Below are 19749 nucleotides of genomic sequence, written 5' to 3' on the forward strand. Positions count from 1 at the left end.
GCCCCCGGCCGGGCTGCTCCTCTGCGGGGCGCTGCTACCCGCAGGCGGCTGCCCGGGTCCGACTGGCGCTGCCCCCGGCACTGCGGCGAGGCGGAGACGCCGCGAAAGAGGCTTGAGCAGTTCCTGAGCCCGGGAGCGAGGGGGCTGCGAGCCGGGGAGGAGCGGGGGGCACAAGAACTGCCGTTTGCTGCGCCAGGCCTAGCCCCATCTCGGCCACCGTGTGTGGCGGCGGCAAAGAGGGAAGAGGGGCCAGGCAAACGAGGCGCCAAGGCAGCATTTTTCGTGACAACGTCCAGGGCATCGTGAAGCCGGCCCATGGCGGGGTGAAGCCGGTTGCTGGCCTCAGGAGGCCTGCAGGGTGCTGGCGGTCTTCCTGGAGATTGTGATCCACGATGCTGTTGCCCGCACCGACCGTGACCACCAGGGATGTCTTTTACATCCTGAAGTGATGGGGTTGCATCTTGTACGGATTTGGTGGCTACATTTTTAGTGCCACCATAAAAAACCATACCTGAGTCACGCAGTGGCAAAGAGTGGATGCTGAAAGGGGAGAGTGAACTGGGTAGGACCCCTTGCAGTATTTAAGGTCTAGGAAGTACTGGTTCAGAGGCTATATCCCAATTCCTGTGCTCAATAGCTACTGATGCCTGGTTCCTCCAAGAATCTGTCCTATCCCGTTTTGAATCTGGCTAAACTGTGAGCTTCTATAACATCTGGTGGCAACGAGTTCCGCACATCCTGTGAAAAAAAGAACTTACTTTTGTTAGTTTTAAACTTACTATCAACTAGTTTTATTTTGTGATCCCTAGTTCTTGTATCGAAAGAGACAGTGAATAAGTCCCTATTTGCTTTCTAGTCTATCCCTGTTTACCCAGTCCACTCTCCCTTTCAGCACTGTGTGACACGGGATGCTGGCCAAGGTGGGTCTATGGTCTGACCCAGTAAATAGCAGTTCTTATGCTCTTAAGACAAAAATATGGTGGGGAGAAACTCCTGGCAGCTGTTTACAAGGAGGAGCTTTTTCCCACCATAAGCATGATGGGAGAAATCACAAAGGCTGTCTGGATGTGACATCCTACAAAGAGGTCAAGAGTCAAAGATGATGCCCATGGTATGGGTCTGAGTGACAGGCATGGTGATGCTGTTGGCCAGAGTAGCAGTGGTGGACAAGGGTTGGGACTGAACATTAAGAGCTCTGTTTGTGCCATTTGGGGCTTGAGCTGATGGCTAGTTATGCACAAGAAGATGTCAGAGAGAGAGAGGTCAAATTTGTGTTTAGGCTGGAGGAGGCAGGTCTACAGCAGAGGTAGATCAGGAAGTCTTTCACATACAGATGGTGGTTGAATTTGATATAAGATTATTAGAGATAAAGATACAAAAGGAGACAAACGACAAAACCCTGTGGGAACCTCTTTGGAAAGTGAATGAGGGGTGAGATGAGAAAACTGCTCTAAAGGACACACAAAAGGAATGATTAGAGAGTCAGGAGGAGTACCAGGAGACGATGCAGTCACTGAAGCCATGGGAAGATGAATTCAGAAAGCACAGGGTTCACAGTCAGTGATGATAAAGACAGAGTTCTGGTTCTGAGATTTGGCTAACAAGGTTTTTACAGACCTGGGGAAAAGCAGTTTCAATTGACTGCAAGGATTTGAAGCTGAATTGGAGAGGAAGCACCAGATGTAGATTGTAAGCAGTATGTTCAGTGAGCTTATGGAGCTGGGGCAGGCAAAGTCTGGCCTGCAGGCCAGATCAGGCCTGCAGCTGACTCCATTTCCCAGCAGCCCCTGCCCATGTCACTGCAGTCAATTTCCATAGAGATCCCAACAGCGGCAGGGCCAGTGACACTGAAGGGCCAGAGTTTCCATGGACACCAGCCCCAGCAGCACTGGCAGGGCACACAGCTGGGCGGGGAGCTGCTGTGGGGCCAGGATCTCGCAGGGGTCACAGCATGGGCCAGAGCCAGAGAAGAACTGCAATCTGCTCTCCACACTCCCCAGGCAGGGGTGTGCAGGCAGCGGATTGTGGCTCTGCCCCCGGCTCCAGACCATGCTGTTATTGCTGCAAGATCCCAGTCCCAGCCTGGGAGCATCTCCCCACCCAGCTACATGCCCTGCCAGTGCTGCTGGGGCTGGCCTCTGTGGAAACCCTGGCTCCACGCCGTCTGCTGGGGTCTCCATGGAAATTGGCTGCAGCGGCGTGGGTAAGGGCTGCTAGGAAGTAGAGTTCAGTGGCTGACCCTATCTGCCATTTTTCCCACTCCTGTTGTAGACGAAATAGAGAAAGGAGGTAGGACAGTAGTTAGCAGTAAAGTCCAAGTGTATTGTCCTGTTTTGTTTTTAAGATGGAAGAAATGGAATCATGCTTTTACTATGACGAGAAGAGCTAGAGAAGTGTAAGAAATTAAAAAGAGGGTAAGTGGGCATCAAGGAGATAAAGGCATCAGGGACATCACTGAGACAAATAGAGAATTTAGGGAGGGAAAGCAGATCTGTCTGAACAGAACTTCTGTCTTTGACAGGGAAGGCAGCAAGAGAATTATAGGAAGGGAGAGGAGAAGGTAACCAAGGAAATGGGGAAAATCATATTGTATGTTGTCATTTTCTCTTGGCAGAAACTGGCAAGATTTTATTTAGAGAGAAAAAGAAATAGAATCAGATGGAAAGTACAGGGTGAGACCTGAGTCAAAAGTGGTGAAAGTGTGGTGAAAATCATAGATATAGAATTGTTTAGCAAAGAAGGTGGCAAAACTGAACAGAGCGAAAATGGATCTGTTGTGGAGGAAGTCACCCTGGCAACAGTTCTCCCAGAAATAATCTACAACACATGAAAAGGAGTAGTGGATGCAAATGTCGGGAGTGAGACACAGCTTGGGTGTGGATCTTTTGTGATAAGGCAGAAGAGGACAAAGAAGCTTAGGGAAAACCAGCACCAAATCAACAGAGGAAACTGAAGAGAAGACAGGGAGGAGAGGGCCAAAAGCAAACAAGAATTCATCAGTGCTGATGGAGTGGAACTCATGTTAAGGCAGAATGACAGATGTGGAGGGGACAAAACAGACCAGGTAGTGTCAGGAGAAATTCAGCAACGCAAAGATCAGTGGGAGTAATGCTTGATGAAGGCCATGTCAAGTGAATGGCCCTTTAAATGAGTAAAAGAGTTGAACAAGGCAGCACAAGTCAAATGACAAAGTGAGGGCACTGAAATGTGAAGCAAAGTGGGTAGATGAGTCATCAACATAGAAACTGAAGATATCCACAGAGAAAGGAGAAGAAGACGGGAGTTGAAATCAGAGAGGAAGTCTCATGGGGTAGAGTCTGCTGGGCAATAAGTGATAGTACCATGGGTAAGAGGAAAGAGTTGAATACGGTGCTTTTCAAAGGAGGAGAATGGTAAAAAGAATGGGAGAGATTGGAAACAGTACCTTTAAGTGGTATTGTCACACAATATTAAATAAATATGACAGGGAATCCTTTTAGGGAAGTTGTTTCCCATTCCTCTTTTTCATCCCTTGGACTACTGGAGCCTCCTTTCACTAACTCCCCGCCTTGCACTTTTAGAAAGACTCCTGATGGAGCACTCCCACCTCTAACAAGTTAGTATTTTGTTTGTCTGTGTAGTTCTGTTCTTACCTGAAAAATCAATATTGGAAATTAAAATATAACCAGGATACCCTCCATATAGTCATAGAGAAGTAGGGCTGAAAGGGACCTTCATAGGTTATCTAGTCCAACCTCCTAACCTGAGGCAGGATCATCTCTATCCAAACCATCCTGCAACCATAATTTAAAAATTGTACATAAGATTACCTTAAACCCTTAGACCTAATGTCCTAACCTGCCACAGGTAATGCCAGGGAACCACGGTAGGTAATATCCTGCTTCTATAAATTGTTGTCAATAGATGCTCAAGAGGTCCAGGATAGAGGGTTACACCCCTTGTTGCAGAAGAATGCAAAAATCCTTACAGTCCATACCAATCTGACCATGGGATAAAACTCCTTTCTGACCCCAAATCTGGCATTTGGTTTGACGCTCAGCAGAGGGGCAAGACCCTCTAGCCAGGAACCTTTCTTGTTCCTAGCAGGAAGACGTCCTTTGCCTATGCCTTTCATGTAATATACATTTGATCTATGTCTTTTAAAATACGTTTATAAATCTGAATGCTTCTAGTACAGAGAATATCTTTGTGCATTGTTTTCACTACTTACGTGCAGATTATTTCAAAATAGGAACTACAGAATTTATTTATTCCTGCCAATGTCATGCAAAAGCCAAAAATCATATAAAACTGCAACCAATTGTTATGGTTTTTATTCTGTCTGTAAATGACAGTTTTGCAAATGTCTGTCAAAAAGGATGCCATATGGAAAGGCCGGCAGAAAGGCAACTAGCAAACCAGTTGTATATGCCAGGTTCAATTTGTCATACTTTTAGTTACTGGGAAAGATTATATATTTGTTTTGTGTAAGAAAACTCTCATAATTAAAAAGTCAACAATGGGTTCCTCAAAATATATACCCTTTGTGAATGGGGAAAAACACTATTCTTTATTAACATAACAACAAATACCAAGGGGATAAGACAAAATTACAATAAAGGATTTTTAAAGTACCAGTAATTTTAGCAATGCTTCAGCATGAAAATCTTCCAATAACAAGAATACAGCACAAAAATATACTGAAATATCTTGCAGTTGCGACACAATATAATCACATTTTTCTTAATAAGATTATAGAAAAATGTTTGTTATATAAGCTCCAATCCTGCAAAGAATTAAGGGCTTGTCAATATGGTAAAACTTGTAAATTAGAATGCAAATCAATAACCAATCTGCATCAGCTCCCTCTTACACTGTACTCAGAGTATGAATATACCATTTATTTATAATGCTGTAATTTTTATCTGTTTTGTACACCAATATATATTATACTGGAATATGGGGTGGACAACTGACCAACTTTTCCTAGAGAAATAGACTATAGGCTGCTGTTAGAGCTCCTCATAGTAGGTGTCAAGGGAACAGGTAATAGCTTGAACAAAGGGCCTTCCCAGCTGAAGACACCAGACAAAGGCAGACAAGGTTCTTTGGGTAAATCTGATATCTTTTTTAGACCAGCTCAAATAGTTGGAAAAATTCTTCTTTGCAAGCTTTTGGGTATAAATACCCTTTGTCAGGCTAGAATAGAGAGTGGGAACCTGTTGAGCACACTCCTGGTCTAGTGGTTAAGACATTTTCCGTGAGTCTGGAAAACTCAAGTTGTTGGCTCTGTCCCCAAGAGGGTTTGAATCAACTTCTCCCACTTCCTAACAAAGAACCTGCTCCACCAAACCAGGGGCAATGTATAGGGGGTGCACGCAGGTGCACGTGCACCCCCCTGATTGTGGTGGTGCACTCCTACAAAAAGGTGCTGCTGATCCCTGCTGGCTGCTGCCTGCAGCATCTGTGGGTGGTTGCCAATCCCTGATCGGCGCCTGCCCACCCCCCACTGCCAACAGCACCGGCGGCATCTGCAGGAGCTCCCCTACTTATTGCCGCTGCACTCCCGCCACTGCTGTGGCCCCCCAGCTGCGGGAGGCACACATCATTCATGCACCAACCATGTATTAGGCACCCCCAATCTCCATCCTGTTGAAACTTTCCCACTGAGCAGCCAAAAGGGAAAAATATGTGGGACCAAAAGAGAAATCTAGAAAAAGCATAAAATGCCTTGAAAAGTGTGTGTGAGGAGGAAGGGGGCTTTCTGGCTCTACTAGGGCAGACAGACGCTATCCTATTTGCTGTCTATCTTTTTAACCAATCTAAAATGTAGAAACATCTTACAAAAGGCAGTAGGTCTGGGTCAGAACTCAAGAGCTCCTTCCCCATAGATTTTCCCTTCTTGACTTTCCAGTAGGCCAACTTCATCAAGTGGGGTGAAGAGTGGGTAATCCTAGCTGATAGCCTAATTGCTCGAGCACTGCTGGGAAGTGAAATGCAAGTTCAAATCCTCTAAGGTGAGTGGGGCCTAGAAGCTAAGTCACCCACTTTGTGGACGAGCACCCTAATCATTAGGTTATTGGGCTAAAAGGTGGGAGAGTTGTTTTACCATCTCTTTTTTACAATTTTCGACCTGGAGGGATGTGGGCAGTGGAGTCCCCCAGGGCTCTGTCCTGGAGCCTGTACTGTTCAACATCTTTATCAGCAATCTGGATGTGGGGGTGGAAAGCATGCTGTCCAAATTTGCTGACGACACCACACCAAGATGTGGGGCGAGGTGGGCGCGCTGGTGGGGAGGGACAGAATCCAGCTAGATCTAGACAGGTTCCAGAGGTGGGTGGAGGAGAATAGGATGGAATTCAGCACAGACAAGTGCAGGGTGCTACATCTAGGGAGAAGGAACCAGCAACACACCTATAGGCTGGGGAATACCCTTCTTGTCAACACAGTGGCAGAAAGGGATCGTGGAGTCATTGCTGACTCCAGGATGAACATGAGCTGCCAATGCGAGAAAGCGGTCAGTAAGGCTAGCTGCACCTTGTTGTGCATCTACAGATGCATCACAAGCAGGTCCAGGGAAGTGACCCTTCCCCTCTATGTGGCATTGGTCAGGCCACAGTTGGAGTACTGCGTCCAGTTCTGGGCGCTGCACTTCAGGAGGGATGTGGCTAGCATTGAGAGGGTCCAGAGGAGGGCCACTCGCATGGTCAAGGACCAGCGGGTCACGCCCTACGAAGAAAGACTAAAGGGCCTGAATTTATTCAGCCTCCACAAGAGATGCTTGAGAGGGGATCTGGTGGCCATTTACAAACTCACCAGGGGGAACCAGTGAGAACTGGGTGAGGCTCTGTTCCCCCAGGCACCACCTGGGGTTACTAGGAATAATGGCCCCAAAATGTTAGAGAGAACATTCAGGCTAGACATCAGGAGACCTTACTTTACTGTTAGGGCTGCCAGGCTCTGGAATGGACTCTCAAGGGAGGCGGTGGTTTCTCCTACATTGGGGGTCTTCAAGAGGAGGCTGAGCAGATATTTGGCTGGGGTGTTATGACCCTGCACTCATTTCTGCCTGGGGCAGGGGCTGGACCTGATGATCTATTTAGGTCCCTTCTGACCCTGAGCACTATGAAACTATAAATGGACCTTATGCACCGTCCCAAAGGAGTAAGATCTGTAATCCTTGTAAACCATCCTAAATACTACTTACCCCTTTAATGTTGGATTTGGGCTTAACTCTAATAGACTTAAATACAATAAGAACACAGTGGATGCATTTACACATGCACTTTAATGCACAGGAGCCTATTCTACCGCACATTAAAGTGGCACATAAAAAATGCCAAGCTAATACACTAATGTGCAGTAGAATAGGCTACTACACATCGAGTGTCACCCAAAAAGCATGCACTTGCAGTACTGTGCATTAGCACAGCCTCATGCACATTTATTTAATACCTCATATTGGAGATACTAAATATAATGTGCATTAGTAAAAGCGCATTAATGCATGTGTAGAAACGCCCAGCAGGTGTTTCTATATGAGATGCTTTACTGCAAATTAGACTAATCTAATGCACACTAAAGCACCATCATCTACACATGTATGGCAATTACTGCACATTAGATTAGTCTAATGTGCTGTTTGCTAGTACCAATAGATACAGGTGCTAGAAAAATGGTGCCTTAAACTAATGTGCATTAGTGCACATGTAGATGTTGACGATAGGTGCAAACTGTGTCTAGTCAGCTGCACCAGCAAAAGGCCAGTCTCCTGCTTGGTGCAGAGCCACATGGCTGGCAGTTTCTACAGCCATGTGGTAGGGACAGCTCTTTGGCTATCTGCAACAGGCCTCTGGAGACCTTAGCCTGACACCTGGGGCCTGTGCCAGCTGCTGCTTGCCCCCTGGGCACTGTGCCCCACCAGTACAGGCATGTGCCAGGTGCTGCAGCCCTGCAGGCCTTGGTTCTGCCCCTGGGGCACGTACCAGCACCTGATTGCCCCCGTGGGCTCTGTGCCCCTTTGCTTTGGGTATGTTTTGGACCCTACAGCCCTGTGGACCCTAGCTGTGACACCGAGGACTCCTGATGGGCAGAGTCTACCTCTCAGGCACCATGCCCCATGCCAGCAGGCATATGGCAGCTAACACTGGCACCCAGAGCCCCAGCCTGACTTCTCCCCTCTGCCCTGCCTCATGTAGGCCTTCCTGACAGTGAAGACAGTGGCCCAGGAGCCAAACTGAACTGAATAGAAGACCATGGACCTTATAGCAATTTAGGGTGATGCAGAGGTGCAGTGGTAGCTTGACCAGGTCATGAAAACCAAGGCCCATATGCATGGTCATGGCTAAGCACATCCTGGAGCACAGCCAGCAGCACTCCAGCCAACAGTGCCGCAAAAAGGTCACGGCCCTCCAGACACAGTGGGTCCGAGTCAGGGACTATAACCATTGCTCAAGGCCTGCTTGCAGGTCCATGCCCTTCCAGTGATAGCTAGACCAGATCCTGGGCCTGATGGACCCTGGCAAGACCCACCGTGTGTTCTCTAGCACAGACGGGCTGCTGGAGCCTGTGCCACGGCCCAGCAAGCACCAGGACTCAGCAGGAGAGGGCCCCTCGGGGCTCCAACGCCAGGTCCTGGTACATTCCCCAGCCTCAGCCTCATCTGGCAGCTTGGGTAGCCCAGTCCATCACCTGCACCATGTGCCTGCTGCACCCACCCAGTAATCCCCACACAAAGAGATGGTCCAGGGGGATGGAGGGGGTGCCTCTGCCACCCATTCCTGCACCAGTTCACCCACCCACACCTGGGCTGTACAACTGGAGCCAAGGGCCCCAACTGCAGGGGAACACTGGGACCTCTCCTCCCCTCCTTTCCCTTTCCCTCCCTGCCCTGCCTAGCTGAATTCTCCACTACCTGAGGGAGTCTGCCCCACCCAACACAAAGGAAAGTGGGAGGTAGGTCAGAACTTAATTGAGCCACCAGCGCCCTCCAAGCTTGGCAGCCAGGGACTCATCATATGCAGAGAAGCTCATTGCTGGCAGCCTTTTTACCTAAAATTATGTGTTTGAACTGCCAATTATATAGTTTCTCTACATGGTAGCCTCATTGGGACAGCAATTGTTCTGGTTCTCAACAAATAATAATAAATATTAATTATCTATCTCATTATGTTAATCAATCCCTTGTATAATTTTACACTCTTTTAATTGGCTTCATATTCTTATTTGTTGTGTATTTCTTGCAGTTGTTTAATCTTTTTATATTCATTTAGAAATATGATTTCGCTATTTAAAGCAAAACATGTCAAACAGCGGAAGGGATCATACTAACTAAGAAGTGAATCTAAAAGTGATTATCACCTCATGGAACATGTTCTGCTACACTTCTAAAAAGACAACAGCCAGATCTAAAGTTGTTGATTTATTCGGCTTTACTGACTCAACACATTTTATTATCGATGAAACTCTGCAATAGTTTTATAATGTTTATGCATTGATTATGTTGACAACTTACGAACTAGAGCTAGTTGAAACCAAAGTTGCCCATGAGTTACTTAAGGCAGATTAATATGAAAACATTGAATAAATGTCTGATTTGTTTCTGTGTAGTTGGTACTGGCTTCTTTTCAGGTATGGGGCCTTATTTACAAAGCTATTCACTTTTGTACAATCAAGATTTTTTTTCTGAAAAATGATGAATTCTGTACTGCACAGTGCAGACACTGATCCTGCAGACACTTATGTGTTCAACTTTACTATGATGAGCCGCCCCATCATGGATTGCAACAAGACCATGAAAAATACTTATATTGAGCACACATGGAAGTGTGAGCAAGAAAGCAGCTTTACTTTTTTCTAACAGGTTTTCTTTTAGGAATTGAGTATCAAAATGGTTCAGCTATATGTCCTAGGAAAATCTCCTCTTTGTTCAAGTTTTGCAATCAGATCTGTGCAGATTGATTGCACCACAAGTGCCTTAGATTTGCTTTATCCTGAATAAATCTTTTGGGCAGGGCAGATTTATACCTCTTCCTTCAGGAGGTACTTCTGAATTTACCTAAAGGCATCCTGATAACATGAGGATGAGATCTTTAGGCAGTGTTGGATTATGACATGCTGAGGCCCCACACTATGTCCAATTTAAGAGACCCCATATGATAAAAATAATCCAATGTATGTATATTTTTGTCATTAGAACGAAAATGTTCATATTTAGAGCATCATTTTCACATATCTCCTTTATTTACCAACAGATTATTATAAAATTTAATATTGAGTCAGGTTTTTTTCCTAATTTAAAGGTCCTAATTTATTGTGAGGCCCTAAACTGTAGCTTAATTTGCTTAAACTGGAATTCAGCACTGTCCTTAGGACAATATATTTATTATACATCATATAATATATTGGCCGCACCTATCATGGGCGATTAGTGCCTCTGGAGTCCTGGGGGCACCGGTGGCTAGTTGCCAATGGGTGGAGGGGGGGTGTCCAACAGCAGCTGATCCAGACGGAGAGGACCACAGTGGCCAATCAGCACCAGTGGCAAAACTGGAAGTGCCACCAGCACTTGTGCCAGTGCTACTGGCACTTCTCAGTGCCAATCTGCGGGGCGGTGGGGGGGACCAGCTAGCGCTTCACTCAACACCCCCACTCCCCAGCTGGCAAGGGCCAATCTCAGGGTGGGCATGGGCCCCCTGTGCCCTCCCTATGCATCGCCTATGACACCTATTGTAGTGAAGTCTAAAGTGTATTTAAAACCTGAAGTGAAAAGGGAACTTAATGTTTTTTACATGATGATGATTTCCCAAACTGGGCAGGTGCAGCTTCTGGAAAGTTCAAAAATCAGAAGGAGGGAACAAATTTGAACACCTAGTTTTAAGCCCAACTAATAATGACTTTTGGTTGTTAAGTCATGAGCTTGAAGTACTGAGCTGACAATCCTTCTGTCAGGATTGTCTTCTGGCAGACAGGCAAGAAGAGCTCACTGCACGGGAAAAACCTTCCCCTCTTACCTTAACCTTTCCCATGCCACCTGTTTTCAGGCAGCAGCCGGGGGAAACAAGCTTCTCAACGGCCAAGCCTGTAGCTGTTACTGCAGGAGGTGCCCGGCTTCCACCAGCAGGCCTTCCACGCGGAAACGTGCAGCCGCTGCGAGACGCAGGGGACGCGCGGGCCCCTCAACGCGCAGGGCCTGCTGCGCCCAGGGGTAGGCGAGGGGCTCCCTTTGCATCCGGCCCCCACGAGCCGGGGCCACCGCGCACGCGCTGGAGGCGGAGTCCAGTCACGTGGAGCCGACGGTGGGGCCCTCTGCTTCCCGCCTGCCCGCGCTCCGCGCAGGCGGGCGCCTGGGCCATGCGGGGCTGTGGGGGCTTGTGCCGGGCTGCCTGGGCCGTGCTGGCCCCGCGCGGCCGGAGCACCCGCTGCCGCCCGCGGCTGTGGGCAGTGCCCGGTGAGTGCGGCGCTGCGGGGCGGAGGCTTCTTTGCAGCGACGCCCGATAAAAGCAACCTCCCCTTACCAGCAGCACCGGGTTGGAGCCCCCACGAGCGCCAGCTGGTACTGGGCTTGGAGACTAAAGACAGGCTAGCGGGGCTTGATTGGGATGGGAGGGTTTGTCGCACAGCAAACATCAGCCCCTTGTCCCGTACCAATTGACAGGGTGCCTTGGCACGAGGAGGGTCCCTCCAGTTTTTTGCCGTATGCGCCCAGTGTGTGTGATCTCAGGCTGATCCACCCCAGGTGAAACTGGTTGTCTGGTTTTAGCTGGAAAGGCCGGGCAGGTTCGGTGACTAAGCAAGTAAAGGCTGCTCTGGTTCTCCTCAGATGGCATCCTGGCAGGGGTGACACGTAGGGTGTTCACGCGGGTGCATGTGTGTCCCCTGCATATGGCGGTGCACCCCTTGCAAAAAGGCAATGCCAACAGTGTCAGTGGTGCCTGCAGGCAGTTGCCGCTTGGCACCCTGCTGGCGGCGTCTAAGGGCAGTCCATGATCGCCCCTGGCTGCTGTCAGTGCTGCCAGTGTTGCCTGCGGGTGGTTGCCGACCCCTGGTTGGTGCTCATCCCACCTCTGGTGTCTGCGGGAGCTGCCCTGCTCACTGCTGCCGGGCTTCTGCTGCTGCCGGGAGCACGTGCTGTTCATGCATCCCAGGAAGGACAAGCACCATACCTAGATTGCTGGCAGACCTAGGCAAAGTTTTAGTATCAGGCCCCCGGTTTGCCAGAGATGATGTTAATGAATTACCATTTTCGGGCCCCCTTTCTGTCCAGGCCCTGGGCAGCCACTCAGGTCGCTCATGCCTGTGTCTGGCCCTAATGAAGGGGGTAGTTGCCTACAGAAGATCAGGCCGCTGAGTCAGTTGGTTTCTAAGGGCATATCCAGAAACAGAGGCATGGGCAGTGGCGCCACAAGCCTCTTTGTGGAACCACAGACTGCACATGTTGCATGTTAAACCACGGGCAGAGCTGCTAAGTTGTAGTGTGCGGACAATATTTGCTACCGGGATTTCCTAGTAGCAAACTCCCTGCCACACCCCCTTCTTCTCCCCCACAAAAAAGCAGCACAAAGCATGCCAAAATTGTGTGCCAGGACAAAGTGCTGCGGAGCCCCTGAGCTGAGGTGCACTGTGTCCAGGAAGCCAGAGAGTTGCTGGCTGGAGTGCAGTGTGCCTCAAGACTGTGGAGCAGGCAGCCCTGGGCTGGCTACTCCCCTGTTTGCGTGCCTCAGCACAAGGAGCCTTTTCTGTTTTTTTGCACCGGTCCTGGAAGCACTGCAATACCAGGTCAATGCACGGAGTGGATGGAGCACGCTCTGGTTCCACCACCCAATACCAAAAAGAATCTGCTCAATATAGACCTCCTATGGAGGACATATCAGCGACAATTACCCTGGGGAGCACGCCCTGCTGGACGTCCCCCGCCCATAGCAAGACTCTGGCCAAGTCCAGATCTCAGCACAAGGAGCCCCGGCACTGAGGCACTGTGCCCCAGCCAGGAAGTGGCTTGTGGAGCCCTCGAGCTGAGACATACTGCCCCCCAGCTCAGGGCCTCCACAGCGCATGGCGATGAGGGAGCAGACAGCTCTAAGCTCACTGTTCCCTCATCTCCATGTGCCACTCCCTGGCTGGCTGGGATGCAGAGTGTCTCAGCTCAGGGACTTCCTGCCAGCTAGCCCTGTACTGAGGCACCCTGTGCCCCATCCAGTCCCCCTCCTTCCCTGTAGCACATGAAGCCCAGCCAGGAGCTGGGAGGACCTGGGCATGTACACAACAAAGGGCATGTACAGGGGCAGGTACTACAGCACAAAGTAGTGGCACAAATTTGAGTTGCTGCTATTTATGCCGCTGCAAGCCCATGCTCATCTGGATGTGGCCCAACAGGCTGCTGTGCCCTAGCTCAAGGCAGTCCAAAGGTGGCTAGGGAGTGCTGACTGCTTAGGTTGTGGCTTACAGGCCCCAGCAGCTGCCTTTTTTGCTGCCGTGTGTGGGGCAGGGCCTGGGTGAAGGTCTGTGTGCCACCTGGGAGGAAGGATCCTAGGGCTCTGTGTGCTGGTGGTAGGGAGCTGTGTGTCAGGAAGTACAACAGTGGTGCACATGCTGCACCACAGTGTGATATGGTGGCTGCACACTGGTGGTGTATGTGCCCCCCCAGCCATACCAGAGATGGACAATCCTATGCTACCTTCCGTCTGATTATTGCAGACTAGTGTAGATTACCACCTCTGTCTTCAGATAGAAGAGTTAGAAAGATCTATTTTAAATCTTTGGTTTCCCTGTAACTGGCCATAGAAGAACTCTGCTTCTATACAGGGTACTTGTACAGGACATCACTGTTTTTATTATGCATCCTTTCAAGGCAACAAGGTTAAAAATGAAACTGTCTTATTCCTGTGTTTGCTTTCTGGTGTAAAAGGGCCTGAAAGTGCTTCTTTTTGTAGTTATTTGGGGATTCCTTTTATAAGGTAAGTTTATAAGAGCATAAAAATGCAAGTTCCTAACTGTAATGACATGTTTGCTGAGATTAAGACTTTGGGTAGATGACAGCAATGAGTACTCCATTATCCAACTGAGCTGAACCCGAGTTATTAGTCCCTTAATTGGCCAAACTTAGTGTAGTAGAACTCTCCTGCTGTCCTTGGTGCTGGGAATTTGCAAGTAGAACAAGCAACTCCAGAGCTCTGGTTTCTCCTTAAATGACATCTGATGAAGTATGTTGTTGCCTACAAAAGATCATGCCTTTGAACCAGTAAGCTTCTAAGGGCATGTCCCCATGAGTGTGCATGTGCAGGGGTGCATGTTCCCTGCAGGACAAATGGCAGTGGCACATATTTGTGCTGCTGCTATTTTTCCCTGGGCACACCCCTGCTCACGTGCTTGGGTGTGCAGTAAATTGCTCTTGGTGGGGTAAGGGAAGCTAGGGCCACCACTTGGGCTGGCCCCAGCAGCCTGTCCTAGGGCCTTTTACGGCAGCAGTGGCAGCGATCCAGGTGCTTGGAGCCTGCCCAGTAGCCAGGCTCTCTTTCTGGCAGCTCACACTATCGCTGCGTGTGCTGCACCACTTTTTTTAGTGGCAGTTTTTTTTTACGCTGGGATCTCCCAGTATCAAAAAAAATTTGCCACAGTGCAAATTAGCAGTTTGCGATGCTACAAACTGCACATGTGCACTCATGGGGACGCGCCCTAAGATATCACTTTTCCCTACCTTTTGCTTAACTTTCTTTCCTCATCAGAATTCTGTTAAAATGCGAGTGGATCAATATTTGTACCAAAGAGCACAATCTTTAATGTAAGACTAACAAAGAATACATTGCATTTTTGTAGTTAAAGCTTCACTAATTTTTCCAGTAGCTTCATGATTTTTGCCTTCATGATTTCTCAGCTGGCAAAAAGAAATGGAATTTATTTTTTAACAGCAATCAAATGTAGAAAGCAAATTCTTTTTCAAGGATTCCCTTGACATTTGCAAATATAGATGTTAGAGAATTTTCAGTGGCAAGTCTCCTGGATTAAAAAGTGTTACAAATAAGAGTGCATGAAAGTGTCAGATCTATTTCCAGTTCTTGGTGGGATAATTATCCTTTTCTCTCCCAGATTTGAAGACTATAAATGTGATCTTTTATAACCTTTCCACTACTACTGATCACGGTATCTCCTACAAAGAACTCAAAGACCTCCTAAAATCCCAAACTATTCATATTGATGTCCGAGAGAAATGGGAAATTGGCAAGTTTGGAAAAATCCCTGGGTCCATCAATATACCATGTAAGTGATCATAAACATGACTAAATAGTCAAAAGGTCAAAGACCACTGAGAACAAATTTGCAAACAAGTAGTGATGACAAGGGATCTCTGGAATCCGCATTGGAAGCATGTGGCATTAAGGCTTCTTTAATTTTGGAGTTCCCCCCGTGTGCCCCTTCCCGCTGCCGCTGATTGGCAGAGGGGACAGTATTGCTCACCACCCACACCTGAAACTGCAGCTGCAGTTTTCACCTGGCCATCAGGCACAAGCAGCAAGTGATAGGTCCCCTCTGCCAATCAGTAGTGGGGGCATGTGGGGGGAAACTCCAAAATAACAGAAGCTGCCTAGTGATGACTTCATAAAAACTACTTATTGGAAATCTTCACAAACCAAACTGCTTCATGGATTAAAATGTGGGGTTGAACAAAATATGGCCTGTGGGCTGGATCTGGCCTGCAGGGAGTGCCCACCAATTAATTGGACCTGACCTATGGCTGTCCCTGCAGCGCTCTGCATGGGGTGAGCCCCACCCAGCGCAGCCCACGCCACACTCCTACCCATGCTCCCTGGCCCTAGCCCTAGCTCCAGCCAGCATGCACACCTTCTTGGCGGGGCTTCTCCTGGTCTGGATGCAGCTACCAGGATATAGCTTGGCACCCTCCCCATCTGCTGCTGGTCTCCAGCAGCTCCTCTTGCCCTACTGTGCTGCTCTTGGGGGGGGAGCAGCTACAGGTGGGTGGCTCCAGCCTCAGCAGGTGGGGCCTCAGCCCCAGCTGCCTTTTACCCACTTGGTTGCCTACAGGTGGCTGCTCATTGTGTTGGGTGTAGAGGAGCTGCTGGACATGGGGGGAGCTTAGCGGCAGCTGCAGCCACACTAGGAGCAGCCCAGCTGGGAAGTTGTGTGCACTGACTGGGACTGGTAGGTGCAGGAGGAAGCTCAGCATGGGTTGCCCCAGGCAGGAGCAGATGGGGCTCAGACTCATGTGGAGTGTCACAAGGATAGCCACGAACCGCACCTTTGCTGCACCACCCAGGGCGAGCTGTGCTGCACATGTCCCCTGTCCGCCCTTTGTTCCTCCCCACTCTTCCCCCCCGGCCAGCTCCCCAGACTTAGGGACCAGGCAGCACCCTCCCACATCTCATACAATTCCCTATACACCCCCACATCATATACAAGAGTAAGACTATTCTGGGGTGTAGCTCAGACTTTATTCTGAGCTATTATGCAATTGCCTTTATATACACTACTCAAAAAAAATGAGGACAAATACTATTTTTTAAATAAAATTAAAATATATTATAGTAGATGTTTGATTTTTAGCATGTGACTTGTTTTTTTTCCCACCTATTAGTTAAAATGATATCTTCTGATTTTGTGTGTGCAGCCCTCCACAGCTCACCAAAACTTGTTAAGTGACCCTCCAGCCAAAATAATTGCCCACCCCTGATTAAACATAAATGAGGCTTTGCATCTCCTTACAGTGGGTGAAGTTGTGGAAGCTCTATGGATGAACCCAGAAGACTTCAAAGAGCAGTACAGTCAAGATATGCCTGCTAAATCGGACCACATAATCTTCTCCTGCATGGCAGGAGTGAGAAGCAAGAGAGCATTGGATATTGCCATGTCTTTGGGTTTCAGCAGGTAAGCTAACTGCAGTCCAAATAAATTCCTGTATAAAGGATAGGTTAATGTTCTTCAATGAAAGGGCTCCTGTTGAAAAGCAGAATCTTCATCTGGAGCCTTACAAGATGATCGTTACAGGAAATTCAAATATGAAAGATGAAATAGGATGACCAGTACTCATGTTCCCGTTTGACTTCTATTTGGCTGTTTCTCACTGTCTATTGATATAATACATCATTTTCACTATTTATTACCTCCGTAGAATCAGAACAACTCTGGGAGGATAAGCAGTCTTGCTTTCCTGCATGTTAACAGAATTGGTAGCTAACTTGAAATTGCAATGTCACCTGTGCAAGCCCATTGCCTTCAATGATATGTTCTCAGAATACACTTGACCTCCTAGTTGAAGAGCATAACTTGAAGATAGTGGAGGCACTAAAGGTGTAACTGAAAGCTGTATTTAGCCTGCGGGGTTCTTGTTACTTTGATGCCAAGACAGGAGGGAATTTAACTGATATATAAAACTCTTGGCATTCTTTGTGGGCCTAGATGCTATCTTTAATCCTCTCCTAAACCTAAGGATGTGTGAGTGAGCAACTAATTGATCAAGTATTGAGCCTCTCCTCCCCACCTTCGACCCTTAATCAAGTAGTTGATTTACTGCCATTTCATTCCTTGCATTTTTTCCTTGACACCAGGAGCAGTTAGATTCTACTTTGTAATAATGAATTCTGTCATTTGGTGCAATGCAGTTCTACATATGATGATTTGTGGTTTTGGTTTGGGTTTTTCTGTTTATTCTTTCCTTTAGCCAAGCACTTTTCACAAGATTATCAGTAGCACTTCCATAATACTGCCTATCCTCTGTATGTTTTCAGAGTTCAGCATTATGCAGGCGGCTTTGAGGAGTGGAGAAAATGTGAACCTTCAGAGAAAAACTAATGAAGATGTATATCTACCTCGTTCTAGAGCCTCCTAAGAACTCTAGAAAATTATTAATGTTTTTTTTTTAATAGGCAGTGAATTTGGGAAAATATATTGTGAAAGGGAATCTGTTCTGTTTTGTATATAAAAATTATTGTGTATATAGATGTTGTTAGAAGCAGCTGTTGATTTTTGTAGGGGACTAGTCTTCACCTTTAGTCATGTTCAATGTACAGTGTTCATATGTTCAATGAACTACTATGTAAAGAGAGCTTAAAGGTAAAGACTAACATAAAACTTTAACATGTTGTACACTGAAAGGTTTGTTTCTTCTTCTCATACTGCACCATAACACACGAGATCATGACTACAGTATTAAACTAATGGTGACATGTAGTACTGCTTACTTTGTCTTCTCTGAAGAACAGTATATCTAGAAGCATGTCAGATTCCATATAATTTACTGGAGTTGGAAAAGTAGTTCTCAGAACAACTTGGTACTAAACTACATACAGTAGTTTTTAAGAGCATTTCTGTTCTGTCAGAAGTGCAAGAAAAGAGCAGTGCTCCTTAATAAGCTGAGTAGTTCTAAGTACAGGTCTTTCTTTTTCTGTAACCAGGAATAATTGTGAAACCTGGCTGAAGGAATTGTGAAATGTTATTTCAAGAATGTCTTAAAGAACATGCACATAGATTTTTAACAGAAAATCCTACAAAATGCAGACAAGGTATAGAGTTCTATAAAAGAGAAATATCAGAAAAACCTTAGGGGTATAAGCTCATTGATGGTAAAGGTGTTGATTTAGGGAGGGATTTCTCATTAAAACAAAGGGTGATATACAGAAATCTCCACTGATTTTCCATGGAAGATGGGGGTTAAGCTTTTATATGTCTTCTCTTATTCTGTATTGTGTAGTTCAGTGGTTCTCAGCTTGTTAGACTCAAGACACCGGCCATAAAATGCCAGCTCTCTTCTATAGTCAAAAAAGACAAATGAAATCTAATAAAGCCATTCTTCCGTTGCAAAGAACTCAGAAAGACCACAAAGGGGAGAATACCTTTTACAGTGTGGATTCCTATTTGAAATATCTGGGTTGATCTTATGAATTGTCTCTAAGTGTTTGCACACCTAACAGTGCTAATATTGCACAGCACTCTATGACACTTAAAAGAATATCTTAGCACCTCAGGGTGCCATGGCACCCTTGTTGAGAATCTCTGGTGTAATTAAAAGCTACAACCCCCAATGAATGCTCTTGGCCAGTAGCTTAAGGAGAGGTGAATGAGCAGGACATGAGCCTCAGGGACTATGTAAAGGTAGGACATGGGGGCTGGAATAGAGCTGTAGGATGCCTCACTCCCCCTGTCTCGGCAACTTCCCTGTTTCAGTTCTAGTGCTGGGTGGCATGGTGGTTAAAGTACCCACCCAACTCATGAAACATCTCACTTCTCTGGCTGAGGAGCTTCAAACCCAAACCTCTCACTGGGTAGGAGAGTAGTCTGTCAATTGTGACATCTGGGGGGAGGAGAGTCCTTATATTCCAGCCTTTGCAGTGGAGAGTGCATATGCATTTTACACAGCACCACTGGTTATCTGACAGTTTTTTTGATGCTGTCTGAGGTTATTATCCTTTTTGGGGAAGAGAGAGAAATACTCGAAATGAGGCTGGAAGTGGTATTAGAATTCAATCTCATTTTTGTAAGGTCAAAAGAGTACACCTACAAAAGTGGAAATGAGAGCAAAGAACGGCAAAGACAGGACATGCAGCTGCTGTCCCTAGTAATCTTGCTGCTGGAGAAACCAAAGCCCAGCATGGTTTTATCAGTCACTTGAGGCCTGGCAAGCTGGTACCACCATCAGGCTATTAGTGACCAAGCTTAGAGCTGTGTTGCTTTTACACCAATCTTGATCAGTTTAAACCAGACATAAACAGAAGAAAAAGCAAAAAAAAATATTGAGAAAGAAAAGGACGGGTAAGTGCAGGA

The 19749-nt window shown here is 47.2% G+C and overlaps 1 protein-coding gene across 4 annotated transcripts in view; it reads left to right on the top strand.

Moving 5' to 3' along the window:
* Positions 1–11302: 11302 nt before the first annotated feature.
* TSTD3 (thiosulfate sulfurtransferase (rhodanese)-like domain containing 3) overlaps positions 11303–19749 on the top strand; it is a 46839-nt gene continuing 38392 nt past the window's right edge. The window contains exons 1-4 of one of the 4 annotated variants that reach the window (XM_019537801.1): positions 11317–11428; positions 15064–15234; positions 16698–16857; positions 17718–18159. In XM_019537801.1, coding sequence (XP_019393346.1) covers positions 11332–11428; positions 15064–15234; positions 16698–16857; positions 17718–17781 — 492 coding nt within the window. In that variant the 5' untranslated portion in view covers positions 11317–11331 and the 3' untranslated portion in view covers positions 17782–18159. Of the gene's footprint in view, positions 11429–15063; positions 15235–16697; positions 16858–17717; positions 18160–19749 lie in introns of those variants that run through there. The other 3 variants (XM_019537803.1, XM_019537804.1, XM_019537805.1) reach the window with 3 other exon arrangements.

This window comes from Crocodylus porosus, unplaced genomic scaffold (genome assembly GCF_001723895.1).
Source record: "Crocodylus porosus isolate Cpor-Errol unplaced genomic scaffold, CroPor_comp1, whole genome shotgun sequence".
In the NCBI taxonomy this organism is placed as follows: domain Eukaryota; kingdom Metazoa; phylum Chordata; order Crocodylia; family Crocodylidae; genus Crocodylus; species Crocodylus porosus.